This window comes from Polistes fuscatus, unplaced genomic scaffold (assembly GCF_010416935.1).
Source record: "Polistes fuscatus isolate 324 unplaced genomic scaffold, CU_Pfus_HIC Scaffold14, whole genome shotgun sequence".
NCBI classification, from domain to species: Eukaryota; Metazoa; Arthropoda; class Insecta; order Hymenoptera; family Vespidae; genus Polistes; species Polistes fuscatus.
The window spans coordinates 4,985,655-4,998,391 of record NW_025113042.1 but is presented as its reverse complement, the minus strand read 5'-3'; the positions used below and the strand labels follow the sequence as shown (position 1 = coordinate 4,998,391).

The window sequence follows — 12,737 nt, the reverse complement described above, 5'->3', positions numbered from 1 at the left end:
TCCACGGTAAATGGTTTTTTTCAAGCTGTTGAAAAGCAGTTACCCTTTACATTTTATCGAATAACACCTTACCTCTATTTAAACGAATACGACATCGCGCGCACGTGCTTCAAATTCCATAGATATCGCATACATATTTCAGGTTCATTTTTAAAATGAAGGCCACATTTTGGGTAGGTACTTGTGTACACGTATTAAGCATACATAACAAATATATATTCACCTAAATGAAATTTCACGTATACTACAACTAATTTCTAAACTGCCGATGAGATGTAACTCCCATAAGAGAGAAAGAAGCATGATACATAGTCAAATAAAATCCTTTTGTCATTTTCAACATTATATATTTAATATATCATTTTAACATTATATATAAAATATAATTTTGCCATTTAGTTTTGCCATTAGTCTTTTTCTATCGCCTAATAAATTAATCTTTCCTTAGAACTTCCTATCGTTTAATTTGATTTTAAATCGTAACGTAGATAAAAGATAGCGCTTATCCGTTGCCACGATGTGAGTCGTTGTTTTATCAAAGATAAAAGGATAACGGATAACCGAGGACGGAGAAAAAACATTTTCAACGGCAGTATTAACGATCGTTTCGACGTGTATTCGATGATATTCGTATATTACAGTGTAATATGATAGTGTTCAAATTATAATTAATTTGTTTGTTTCATCTATGAAGAAGGAAAAAATAAAAGTACAGGTGGAAGCGTAAAATGTAACGACGCAAAAAGGAAAGAATGTTAAACGTTAGACGTCAAGTACGCGCATAAATAATTACGTATATATATATATATATATAATACATTCGTAATACATTTGTAATACATTCGATGTAATATATAATCGTGGATGAAAATTATTGATCAAATTTGTATGCATAGACTTGACTTGGTTGCATTGAGAACTTAATTCGTCTAACGAATAAAAATATGGAATTAGAGGAGAAAGAAAGGTCTAGTATACCAGCGGTTTATGAAGGCCCGATTGTAATTACGGCGCAACCGCGAGGTACGTTTATATGGATATAATACGCGTGTAAATGGGTACATATTGCATTGTTCTTGTTTATTCGATTCCTTAAACACGTTGCGATGCCGTCTACCTTGCGTTCGTGAAACCTACCGCATCGGTTTGTTTGAATTTTATTTGATTTCATTTCATGTAGCATCAATTTGCATGTGACATTTTTCCCTACATCGAGGCAAGCATTTATTTTATTTAAGGTAACACCCGATTGATAGATAATAACACCCGATCGAAGAAACTTTTCGATTTAAAAGCTTTGCAACATATTTTAATAGAAGAATAAGAAATATTTTCTCAAATGTTATACTTGCTAGGTGAAAATAACTCGAGCAGAAGACCAATACCGATATCTACTACAGATTGGGTCTCAACACCGAGATCTCAATTAACTGCACTCTCAGGAACGCATTTCTTAGCCGGAGTTGAACAATTAGAAATTCAAAGGATAATCAATTTGAACGGCTGTAAATTTCGTTTTTATTTTTACTTTTGTACACGCGATATAAGATACGAAGATCTTTCAACGAGTTTTTCTTATCATCGTGCCATATACACGTGCACGCATATACACGCATATACACGCATACAATTTGTGATTGTAATTCGAAATTACTATTGATTAAATGATTATAACTTCGAGGAAAAAAGAAAAATATAAAGACCTTATTATTCTTTGAAAGATCTAATCTATCGTATACGTATAAGGGTTGGAAAATCTATAAGAATCTGGCAATAACTTAAGAAGACACTTTTTCAAAGTTATTTAATGCCAAAAAGAAATTTCCGATAAAGCATTGCAATCGCGGGATTTTGAAGATCAAACCGAAAGGGGTCCGATGAACATTTTCTTGGAACGATTCCTATTGAGAGTTTAGAATAATTATGAGAAGGTAATATTAAAAGGTAATTAAAAATATAGTTTTTTATTTAATAAATAATTTAATAAATAAATTTCATTAATAAAGGAACAAAATTTCAAAGGAAAAGTAATAAATACATTCATGAAAAAGTTAGTTTAAAGTTAAAAGTTATTGCTAGTTCATTTGGACCAACCTGTATGCGTCGTATCGTATCGTATATCTTGCATCTTCGTTTTTACCCGCAAATTAATTTCCTTCGACTTTGAATGCTTTCTAGTATTTGGATTATCTGGAACTAAAAAGCAATATAGAGTGAAAATACCAAAAGCTGAAACGATTTTTTTAGCAATGGAGTCTCGAGCAGACAACAAAGATATAAATAGAATTGCAAATTTCACATTGATTCTTTTAGACCAAGCTGGAGAGACGGCGTTTGTTATTAAGAAAAATCCTGTATGGAAATATATGCCTGGACCAGTGCATGTATGTTATGTTCATTCATTCGCGAATGAATTTTTTTATTTGATTATTTGATTATTTGCTTTTTCTCTGAATAACTTTTTCTTTATTACTACAGAAAATGACAATAGAGAGTACGGTTTTAATTGGAAGCGTAGAACAAAATTTTTCTATATTGGGACCGAGTTTTACCGTTTACGATGCATCGCGAAAACCTTTGTGCTATATATATGGTCCTAATGTAAGCAGTTGTTGCATGTACAAGGAATCGCAATTTCAGGTAAGAAATATTGATCTATTTAGTCAATTCGGTCAATGTTATCCTAACGCAAAGTGTCTACCATTTCTGTATTGGAAACAGTCATGGAAATCAAGAAAAATGATCAATTTTGTCGAAGCGTAACATTTTTTCTTCTTTTCTTTTCTTTTCTTTTTTTTTACAGATTATCACGGTCGACGGTTCACACCAAATAGCGTCTTTAATGCACCAGTGGAATAACACGATTCATGATTACACTTTTTTACTTACTTTCCCGTTAGATCTTGACATAAGATTAAAAAGTCTATTACTCGGTGCATCTTTTCTAATGGTATCTTCTAAATCTACGTAAGGACTCTTATGGACTTGCGATTCATTATATTTCATCGATATTTATCATTTCAGGAACACTTATATTTTCAACATATTTAGGGAGCGTAAAAAGGAGCGTAAAAAGTTCATTCATTTAAAGGACCTATCCATTCAATGTGGATATCCTAGTGAACTAAAGTGAAATCAGGGGTGATCGAATTATATGACTAGAAATAAAAAGCTCGTTTGAGTTACTCTATGAAACATATATTAGATTTGTTCATATCTTATAAAGAAACATTTAAATGGGAATATTTAAATATACCTCGTTTTTATTTATAGTTTAATCAAAGTACTATTCGGAAAGACATATTAAGCGGTAGGATAATTCAAGGTTTTAGAGTTTTTAAATAAATACCATTATTTTTATGAATAGAAAGAAGCATTGGTTGCAATGTACACGAAAAATTGCACATATGCAATTCGAAATGCGTCAAAATGCCGTGGCGTCTCGTAAATCTAGTGTTAAAAAGCATGGATTACTTTGTCAAATCAAAATTACAAATTATTTTTAAATCTTCATTCGATATCTCTTTTCGCATAGATCTCGAAGAGTTTTTAAATCATTTTCATAATTTCGATTAATTATAATTAATTTCAACTTATGAACTTATACGGCGTTCATGTAGTAGGTATCATTTAAATCGATCATTTAAATAATAGTACATTCATTCATATATTAGCTCGTACATACGTTTTGCCAACAATATTACGACCCCTATATGGATATCCCGCCCATGGATGCCGCTAGTAACGAAAGGGTTACTCAACGTACGCTACAATTTTGTTTCTTCTTTAATAGAAATTAATTATTTCAATTTACAGTAGTTCTCCCCTTGTGAATCTATATATGCTTTATCTATATATGCATGTGTGGCGGATATAAAAGCGAGCTTGCAAAATTAGATAATAGAGAAATGCGCGTGTATAAAAGCAAATTGAGAGATGAATTGAGCGATGAATGCATAGACGAGTAGGACGAGTAGGACGCGTAGGACGCGTAGGACACGTAGGACATGGAAGAATGAATGATCGAATATCGAATATCGAAAGCTAGGATGCGCGAAAGGACGATTGCGCAGTTCTAACTAGATTTGTTTCCGCTTGATGGCGCCACACTGATTGCCGGAGGTTGAAAGGTTATGTTTTCAATCTTACCCCTGGCTTCATCTACCGTCAAGAATGAAAAACTGAAGAAAACGATGGTTCGGGACAAGAAACAATGTCAAAAATATGTTTATAACTGCTGAAAATAGGTATCTCGGTTATTAAGAGTTTGGGAACATTCGAGAGGTTTCTTTTTATTTAACAAAGACTTTTGTCGAGACTGCTCATCCTAAAACGCATTATAGTGGTCGGTGCGGATCGCTAGATTTTTCTTGTTTAATCGACAACAAAATATGAATACAAAAGAAAAAGAAAAATACATCGAGGAATTTGATTTTCCTCATTGCGACGAATCATCGAAATATGAAAAAGTCGCGAAAATTGGCCAGGGCACGTTCGGGTAAAGTTCCTTCACTTTCTTATTTCAATGTTTAGATTACCTATGTATTACCTATGCATATTTCTTGACAAAGTTTAATATTTTATGCATTTATATATATTTGTGTGCCCTATATGTGTAAAAAAAATACAAATTTTGTTTGTCCGATTAAAGGGAGGTATTCAAAGCAAGGGATAAAAAAACCAGTAAAAAGTTTGTAGCTATGAAAAAAGTTCTAATGGACAACGAAAAAGAAGGGGTATGTATGTATGTAAACAAATGTAAGATTCCGAATTCGTCATGTTTAAATAAAAATTAATATCGGTAAAAGTGCTATAATTTTTATTAGCATTCGCGGTTTTTTATTACCATCTATAATTATTTCTAATATCGATACAGATTCATATTAATAATTTTCAGTCGTTATACTTTTTACTTTTTACTTAATCATTAGAAAGCGTAAACATTGCTACTTTGTAAACTCCAATTTTTTCTCGTTTTTTATGAATCATATTAACGGTATCATATGAAAGATTATCTGTGACAAGTACTTTTATATTTTCCAAATTTTATGATCTATATGTAATTGTATATAATTGATATTCTATCTTTTCTTTCTTTTTTTCTTTTCAGTTTCCTATAACTGCGCTAAGAGAAATAAGAATATTACAATTATTAAAGCACGAAAATGTAGTGAGTCTTATAGAAATTTGTAGAACAAGGGGTAAGAAATTTTTGTTTTATATTCAAAATGAAGCGAGATATAAAATCGGATTGTTTCCAATTTGAAAGCCTATTGAAAAATTTCAAGAGGGCAGAAAATATTATCATTGAATTCCTTCTTAAACGTTGATGTTAAAACTGTTTGAGGCTCGACTCTGATTTTTTAAACAGAATGATGCATTTTTTCTTTTCGATATAAAAAAAAAAAAAAAAAGAACAATTGATTTATAACAAGAAAGTACAAGTACAATTATCGCTTAATATGAGTAGAGAAGAAATTTATAATTAATAACGATCCCACCATATAAATCCCATACATAGCACGAGTATACAAACTTTATAGTTAATTAATATATATTTTTTACTTGTTTTTTACAGCAACACAGTACAACCGATATCGCTCCACTTTTTACCTTGTATTCGACTTTTGCGAGCACGATTTAGCCGGTTTATTGTCCAATGTAAATGTTAAATTCAGTTTAGGAGAAATTAAGAAGGTTATGCAACAATTGTTAAATGGCCTTTATTATATTCACAGTAATAAGGTAAGTTAAGGTTTATTTTATTAATGATATATCACGGATAAATAGAATTATGAGAAATTCATGGTTCGTCTTCTCCCTCCAGATTTTACATAGAGATATGAAGGCTGCTAATGTTTTAATAACAAAGAATGGCATATTGAAGTTAGCTGATTTTGGTTTAGCAAGAGCATTTAGTGCTAATAAGAATGGTCAACCAAATCGTTACACAAATAGAGTCGTTACTCTTTGGTATAGGCCTCCGGAATTACTGTTGGGAGATAGAAATTATGGTCCACCGGTAGATTTATGGGGTGCTGGATGTATAATGGCTGAAATGTGGACAAGGTATGCATTTTAATTAATGAAATGTAGAGAATTTCTTAAATTAATAAATATTAAAAGTAAGAAATGAGAAAGAATGACTAGTAATAATTATAAAATCTTTTTAACTCGACTCTTTTTATCGCTAATTCATTTTTAGATCGCCTATAATGCAAGGAAATACGGAGCAACAGCAATTGATATTAATTTCACAATTGTGTGGTTCTATAACGACAGAGGTTTGGCCAGGTGTAGAACGTTTAGAATTATTTAACAAAATGGATCTGCCCAAGGGTCAAAAAAGAAAAGTATGCGTGACGATTAAAAAAGAAAAAAAAGAAAGTAATGTAATATGTTTAATTCGAAGGTTATATTGAATTAATATTTTTATTTATTCTTAGGTTAAAGATAGACTGAAGCCATATTTGAAAGATCCCTACGCTTGCGATTTGTTGGACAAACTTCTTATCCTTGATCCTAGTAAAAGATTTGATTCGGATTCTGCGTTAAATCATGACTTCTTTTGGACGGATCCAATGCCTTGCGATCTAAGTAAAATGTTGGCGCAACATACGCAAAGCATGTTTGAATATTTAGCACCGCCAAGGAGACCTGGCCATATGCGACATCCTCATCATCAAGTACCGGGTGGTCCAGCAAAACCTAGTTCAAGTATGGCTGATAGCGGATATCAAGATAGAGTATTTTAAGTAAATCAGCAGAAGAGGAGCATGCATAATAAAACATCCTACAGCATTTTTATTTTCTAGTTCTTTTCTATCAAAATATATTACAGAATAATTTATATAAGGGTAGAAGATATAGATGAAGTTAAATAAATCAGAATTTCAGGGGGGGGAATGTTTTTGTCCACGTCCTTTTTTGAATATATATTTTAATTGGCTTATGAAATGAAAAAGGATATCTTATTTTTGTTGATAAAATATGCATTTATGACTTATTTAAAGTGAGATTAATTAAAAGATAACTATTTCAAACTTAATATGTAAAATAAAAAAACTTGTATTTTTTCATAAGGAAAAGAAAACAAAAATTTCTTCAGTTACAACAATCATAGTTGTTCTTTTATTGTCGTCTTTATGTTTTATGACTATACAGTCAGAGTATACAGTCATTCCTTAAATTGTTAATTTTAATCCAATCAATTTTTAATTAAAGTATAAAAAAGTAACAGTTGCAAAAAATTTCCTATTTTTGTAGAATCAAACGTACATCTCTATGATGCCACCATGGTGTTTATTAAATCAATTTTGATGTTTGAATTATTTAATTATTGCACCGAGGTTACGTGCGTGCTGTATTTATATGCACAAGTGCATATGTTTACACATAAATTATCCTTTGTATATACTATGCTATGATTAATCCAGTTTTCTTTTTCTGTATGTATTTTTTGTATATATATATAGGTTTCCCAAAAGTCAAATAGACAAAAGCATAATATGATCCTCTCAATTCCATAAAACATTCATTCGATACATATTGTTTGTATCTTTCATAATGTTCAGTTACAAATAAGAAAGCGATTAATCTCAGAGACAATTTGTTAATAATAGACGTTTATGATGTATACTTTATCGCTAAATTATCTCCAAATTATCTCCGCTTTCTTTAAACGTCATTATTTTGTCTTTTAATTGAGACAGCAAATTTTCTAAAGATCTAATACGGTTTTTAAGTATCCTTGTTTGAATTTGTAAACTTTCAATTTGCTTTGAGTTTTGCCGATCGGTTGCTTTTATTAATTTGATGGCTTTACTAGCCCTTGCTGGAGTTGCAAAATCTGCCTCTGTAATATCTGAAATATAACGTGGTTCAAAGAATCTCCGTTGTTTTTTGGAAATACTGTAGCCAGGATCATCATCGTTTGGAGCTGTAATAATCAAGGTAATGATTAGTAAAGAAAAAAAAAAAAAACTATAATTATTATTCTACTATTTACCTATATCATTAGCATCACTGCATTTGGAAGCAAAGGACTCGTATGTTGTCAAAGAGGAGTTACAATTTTTATCGGGTACTAAAATAAATGAATAAAAGAAAATTATCATTACTATGTTTAACAGAAACATTCTAAATAATAATTATTTTCATATTTACCTTCAACATTATTTTCAATATTTGACAAAATATGTTTACATTTTACAAAATTGTCATTTATAATTACATTTCTGAGCGCTTTTGATGACAAATCATCAACTTTTTCTTGTATAACAAGAGGATTTGTTATAAACATTGAAGGGACCACTCCAGATTTAATTGAAGATCTAGATCTTCCTAAAGTATTACTCTTATAGATATCCGTTTCCGCAAAGTGAATAGAACAGATATAAGTATAGGATACATTGTCGTCCAAGCTTAACCCGCAAACATTTAACCACTTTTGACGTAGTGTCAAATCCTTTGGGAATCTTAAATCAACTATACATTACTGTCATTTGCTATAAGAAATTTATGAATATCTCCTCATTTATTAATATTTCTTATCGACTTACCTATGTAATGAAATATTATCTGTTTTTGATGCTTTTCTATCACACAGATAGCACGATTTACCCATTTTGATAAAAAAGATTGATACTCTATTTTAATAATAAGATATAAAAATATACTTCAATTTAGAAGAATATATACATATATAAAAAATAAATCAATTTTCTTATTGCTTTTTAACCTCCAAATACTCTACTTTCTGATATAGAAATTGACAATAGAAGAAGAATATATATCTTTATTTTAAGACAGTATTGTGATTAAAATAGATAGTTTTTCCATAGATTTTTACATTGACCTAATTTCGTTTTTTTTTTTTTTTTAATTTAAATATACAGAAAACAATAAAGTAAGAGAGAAAGAAAGTTGCTTCGTTCCTAAATATTTCATGCGAGGTCTCTTTCTCTTTCTCTTTCTCTTTCTCTTTCTCTTTCTCTTTCACTCCCCTTGCCCCTCCATCATCGCCCAAAAATTTATCGTTTTTTTATAGTAAGTTTTTAAAAGGCAGGTAGAATGGTAATTAAATACTTGAGATAAGGAGTTTTGGATGCAAAGTTCTTACATAGGCATTTTTAATAAGTTTCATTTTATCATAATAAGCGTGTTATTCAGTCAGAAATAATAAGCTGCAAGAAATAATAGCATCGTAAAAAGGATTAATTAAGGATGTAAGTACCGATTAATAGTTTAATGTGAATCGTTTTGCGCGTAATGTATTATTACGTATATATAGTTACTTATAGTAATAATATCAATTAGCAACAGTTATCACGACTTAGCAATGCATGAAAAAAATTAAAAAGTAAAATACCATATGTTTACTTACCTATGTGATCTTAAGTTAAAAAATAACATGAGCAAATTTTTTACCGGTTCTACTGTTATTTATGCTCGTTTATATTTTTAATGATAAATAATAAATTATTACTTATTTAATTTTGTACTTTTAGTTACTTCAAAAAATGGATTTCTTGGCATTTATTGGGCTCATTAGTATCTTTATTGTTCTCCTACATTTGATTTATCCCTGGTTTTCGGATTGTGATATGCAACTTGCATTTTTAGAAAAATTTGGAAAACCTATAAGTAAGTTTAAATAAGAATATAATGGGACTATAAATAATTCCCATTAGCTAACATTGTAGCTTTCATTATGTATCGTTAAATATTAATGCTAATTTAATTCCTAATTATTATTCATTTCATAGGTTCGTTAAAGGGTAAAGTTGTTTGGATAACCGGTTCTTCCAGTGGAATCGGAGAACACTTGGCATACGTATTAGCAAAAGCTGGATGTAAATTAATATTGTCTGCTAGGAGAGAGTCGCTGTTGCAAAATGTTAAGAAAGCTTGTTTGGAAGGTACAAATAATGTCTCTATCTGCTTTTATACATTATGGATAGTATAATTGTCAAGTCTATTGATCGTCTATTGATTCGTGAAAAATAAATATATTCTGTATCCTCAAACACTTTTCTTGCAGGAAATGCTCACTTGAAAGATGATGATGTGCTAGTTCTTGCATTAGATATTTGTGATATTAACTCGCATCAGAAAGCATTTGATACAGTTATTGAAAAATTCGGCAAGGTATACAAGGTTTTCATTATATCTTACTCCTTTAAGTATACTATTTATTCCTAAAAATCGATATAATATGCAATCTAAAAAAAAAAAAAAATTGTAATCACATATTATGTTCAGCTTGACATACTGGTAAATAATGCTGGACGAAGTCAGAGGGCGCATTGGGAAAACATTGATATCAATGTAGATAGAGAAGTCTTCGAGTTGAATGTATTTTCTCATTTATCATTAACTCGAATAGCCGTGAAATATTTCTTACAAAATAATCTAGGCCAGATTGCAGTTGTATCTAGTATATCTGGAATTTTTCCAGCTCCTTACTCGGCAAGTTATACCGGTAGCAAGCACGCTTTGCATGTTAGTATTATTTTTCAGAACAAATATTTATTTTCTATTAACGTATTATTTGTTTATTGTACATTTTATTTTATTTCTTTTAGGGTTACTTTAATTCCTATTACGTAGAAAAAATAGGACAGAATTTTCCTTCCGTAACTATGATATGTCCTGGGCCAATTCAAACAAACTTTTTGGAGGAAGCTTTTACGGAAAAATCAGGACAGGTGATCTTGTTATTTCTTACAAAATCATAATTTTTCCCAAGCAATAACTATATAATATTATGTCATTTTCAAGAAATTTGGAGTACAAACGGATAAGGCTGATAATAAAATTAGTGCCAATCGTTGTGCTACATTATCAGCAATAGCGATTGCAAATGAAGTTTCCGAAGCATGGATTTCACATTCATCTGTATTATTCTTATCGTATTTATTAAAATATTATCCAAATGTGGGCTCATGGTATGTAACAGAATATATTTCAATTGTTATTTTCAATGTTTTATTTGATAAATACTTTTTTCAGTAATTTTTTATTCAAGGAATTCATTTATACTCGTATATTTTTAGGATTATTCTCAAGTTAGTGGGCAAACGAATTTTAACGAAGCTACGGGATGCTAATAATGCAGATAAAATTTAACGAAAATTTCATTTTATATACATCTCTATTTATTGATGTATCAACAACGCGATCTTTTTCTGACACAATTCGAAATTAACGATTACATATCTCTGCAATATAAAAGAAACACGTTATTGCGGAGAAAAGCTGCAGCTACGACTGTATATGGCATATATATATATATATATATAAACACGAAATATACATACTATTGTTTATTTTAATAAACATATATCTCTTATAAAAGTAAAATATTATAATTGAGAGAGTTCATTTTAAGAAGTCTGTTTCTTTTTCATCAATTCCTTATTTAATTCGTATAACGTGGCTGGTAGTAATAACACAATAAATGAGATATATCGAAGAGAGAATTGTATTTTACATTTCGACACATCAAATATTAACAATTGCTATTCGATAGATTCTGACTTCTTTAAGATAGTTTTCCTAGCATTTTTGCCACGTAATATTGCCTCGGAGAAAAGTTTACAATAAAGTTCAATGGCACAGGGTGTGTCATCATTACCAGGAATTGGGTACGTTATAAGGTTAGGATTACAATTTGTATCAACTATACCAATTGTAGGTATACACATTTTTGCTGCTTGAATGATTGCAGGATGCGGTGTGACTACATTGTCAAGAGTGTGAACAAATATACAGAGATCGGGCAATCTAGTTTCCAATTTAAACATTCTAACAGAATTAGTAAATGTCCCATCTCTCCAAATTCTGGTATGCGCATATTCTTGACACTCCTTAGCTGTTTTTTCTACAACATAAGTACTTGCAGGATTTTTTGAAATAAATAAAATTAATCCACCTTGAAATGCAATATGAGCAGCGAAATTCAATGCTTGTCGTAAGAGTTCAGCCGTTTGGTTCAAGTCTATTATCAAGTGCCCTAATCTAGATCCAAATATAAAAGGACGCATATTTTTATGTAAAGTACTTTCCTTGTGACCATAGTGTACCATTGCGTCAAATAAATCTTTGACAGTAAAAAATTTGTGTACTTGAAAAAAGTCTGGATGTTTCATAGGATTAATGGTGAATTCTGTTTTATCTACAAATTAGAATTCATTTTAACGAATAAATAATAAATGATGCGCGTAATATGGATAAGAAATAGATAAACATACCATTTGTTTCTTCTTGCTTAATAATGGAAGCTTGCGTTGACATTTTTTGTCGATAAACATTTGATCCAAATGCTCGTAGAGAATTTCGTTCTCGTAAAACTATATGATAAAAATATAATAGAAAAAAAAATTATTTAAATGATTATTAATCACTTGAAAAAACTAGACTCATATATGTATACCAAATAGATTTACATTTTTGTAAATATTTTTGTATTGTAATTCTAGCCATTATGTGTAAAGACGTTTCAAATGTTTATTGAAATATTTGCTGTCCTTCTTAATTTATAATTATTGTTCACTATTCATTTCTAATCATTCGAATTCACATCTTTCAAAGAGTGTCAAAAAAGGGTCAAAAGAGGAAAATATTAATACACTTTCTTATTCGTAAGGTGCGCTATTGTCGTGTTTACTTGTAGCGCTTTAGTCGCGCAACAATCGTATCGTTTTTAAAAGATCAATTTTGATTTTTAAAGCAAA

The 12,737-nt window shown here is 30.1% G+C and overlaps 5 protein-coding genes and 1 long non-coding RNA gene across 7 annotated transcripts; 3 read left to right on the top strand and 3 right to left on the bottom strand.

Annotated features, from left to right (window-relative positions):
- Window positions 1-874: 874 nt before the first annotated feature.
- Window positions 875-3,251, top strand: LOC122514287 (phospholipid scramblase 1-like). The gene is made up of 6 exons (XM_043631019.1): window positions 875-1,023; window positions 1,356-1,505; window positions 2,179-2,384; window positions 2,479-2,640; window positions 2,804-2,950; window positions 3,025-3,251. Exons 1-6 carry the CDS (start codon window positions 945-947, stop codon window positions 3,049-3,051), a joined length of 771 nt encoding a protein of 256 aa, XP_043486954.1. The 5' UTR covers window positions 875-944; the 3' UTR covers window positions 3,052-3,251.
- On the bottom strand, window positions 1,491-3,064 carry LOC122514289. The gene is made up of 3 exons (XR_006303019.1): window positions 2,890-3,064; window positions 2,095-2,196; window positions 1,491-1,901 (listed from the first exon to the last, which is right to left on the bottom strand). It is a non-coding gene; the product is annotated as an uncharacterized LOC122514289 (long non-coding RNA).
- Window positions 3,252-4,085: 834 nt separating the features above from the next.
- Window positions 4,086-6,964, top strand: LOC122514284 (cyclin-dependent kinase 9). The gene is made up of 7 exons (XM_043631014.1): window positions 4,086-4,498; window positions 4,652-4,736; window positions 5,111-5,201; window positions 5,579-5,745; window positions 5,828-6,069; window positions 6,206-6,353; window positions 6,447-6,964. The coding sequence occupies exons 1-7, from the start codon at window positions 4,392-4,394 to the stop codon at window positions 6,753-6,755; spliced, it is 1,149 nt and encodes a 382-aa protein (XP_043486949.1). The 5' UTR covers window positions 4,086-4,391; the 3' UTR covers window positions 6,756-6,964.
- A 135-nt stretch (window positions 6,965-7,099) lies between these two features.
- Window positions 7,100-8,942, bottom strand: LOC122514288. Its single transcript, XM_043631020.1, has 4 exons — window positions 8,562-8,942; window positions 8,167-8,477; window positions 8,009-8,086; window positions 7,100-7,939 (listed from the first exon to the last, which is right to left on the bottom strand). Exons 1-4 carry the CDS (start codon window positions 8,624-8,626, stop codon window positions 7,647-7,649), a joined length of 747 nt encoding a protein of 248 aa, XP_043486955.1. The 5' UTR covers window positions 8,627-8,942; the 3' UTR covers window positions 7,100-7,646.
- Window positions 8,943-8,968: 26 nt separating this feature from the next.
- Window positions 8,969-11,483, top strand: LOC122514285 (dehydrogenase/reductase SDR family member 7). 2 transcript variants are annotated; one of them, XM_043631015.1, is made up of 8 exons: window positions 8,969-9,227; window positions 9,510-9,645; window positions 9,768-9,920; window positions 10,043-10,149; window positions 10,264-10,503; window positions 10,587-10,709; window positions 10,783-10,949; window positions 11,058-11,483. In XM_043631015.1, exons 2-8 carry the CDS (start codon window positions 9,522-9,524, stop codon window positions 11,128-11,130), a joined length of 987 nt encoding a protein of 328 aa, XP_043486950.1. In that variant the 5' UTR covers window positions 8,969-9,227; window positions 9,510-9,521; the 3' UTR covers window positions 11,131-11,483. The 2 variants fall into 2 exon arrangements, with proteins under 2 accessions (XP_043486950.1, XP_043486952.1); XM_043631017.1 differs by lacking the exon at window positions 8,969-9,227 and adding an exon at window positions 9,275-9,361.
- LOC122514286 (28S ribosomal protein S2, mitochondrial) lies at window positions 11,470-12,622 on the bottom strand. Its single transcript, XM_043631018.1, has 3 exons — window positions 12,450-12,622; window positions 12,255-12,353; window positions 11,470-12,178 (listed from the first exon to the last, which is right to left on the bottom strand). Exons 1-3 carry the CDS (start codon window positions 12,484-12,486, stop codon window positions 11,523-11,525), a joined length of 792 nt encoding a protein of 263 aa, XP_043486953.1. The 5' UTR covers window positions 12,487-12,622; the 3' UTR covers window positions 11,470-11,522.
- Window positions 12,623-12,737: the final 115 nt, after the last annotated feature.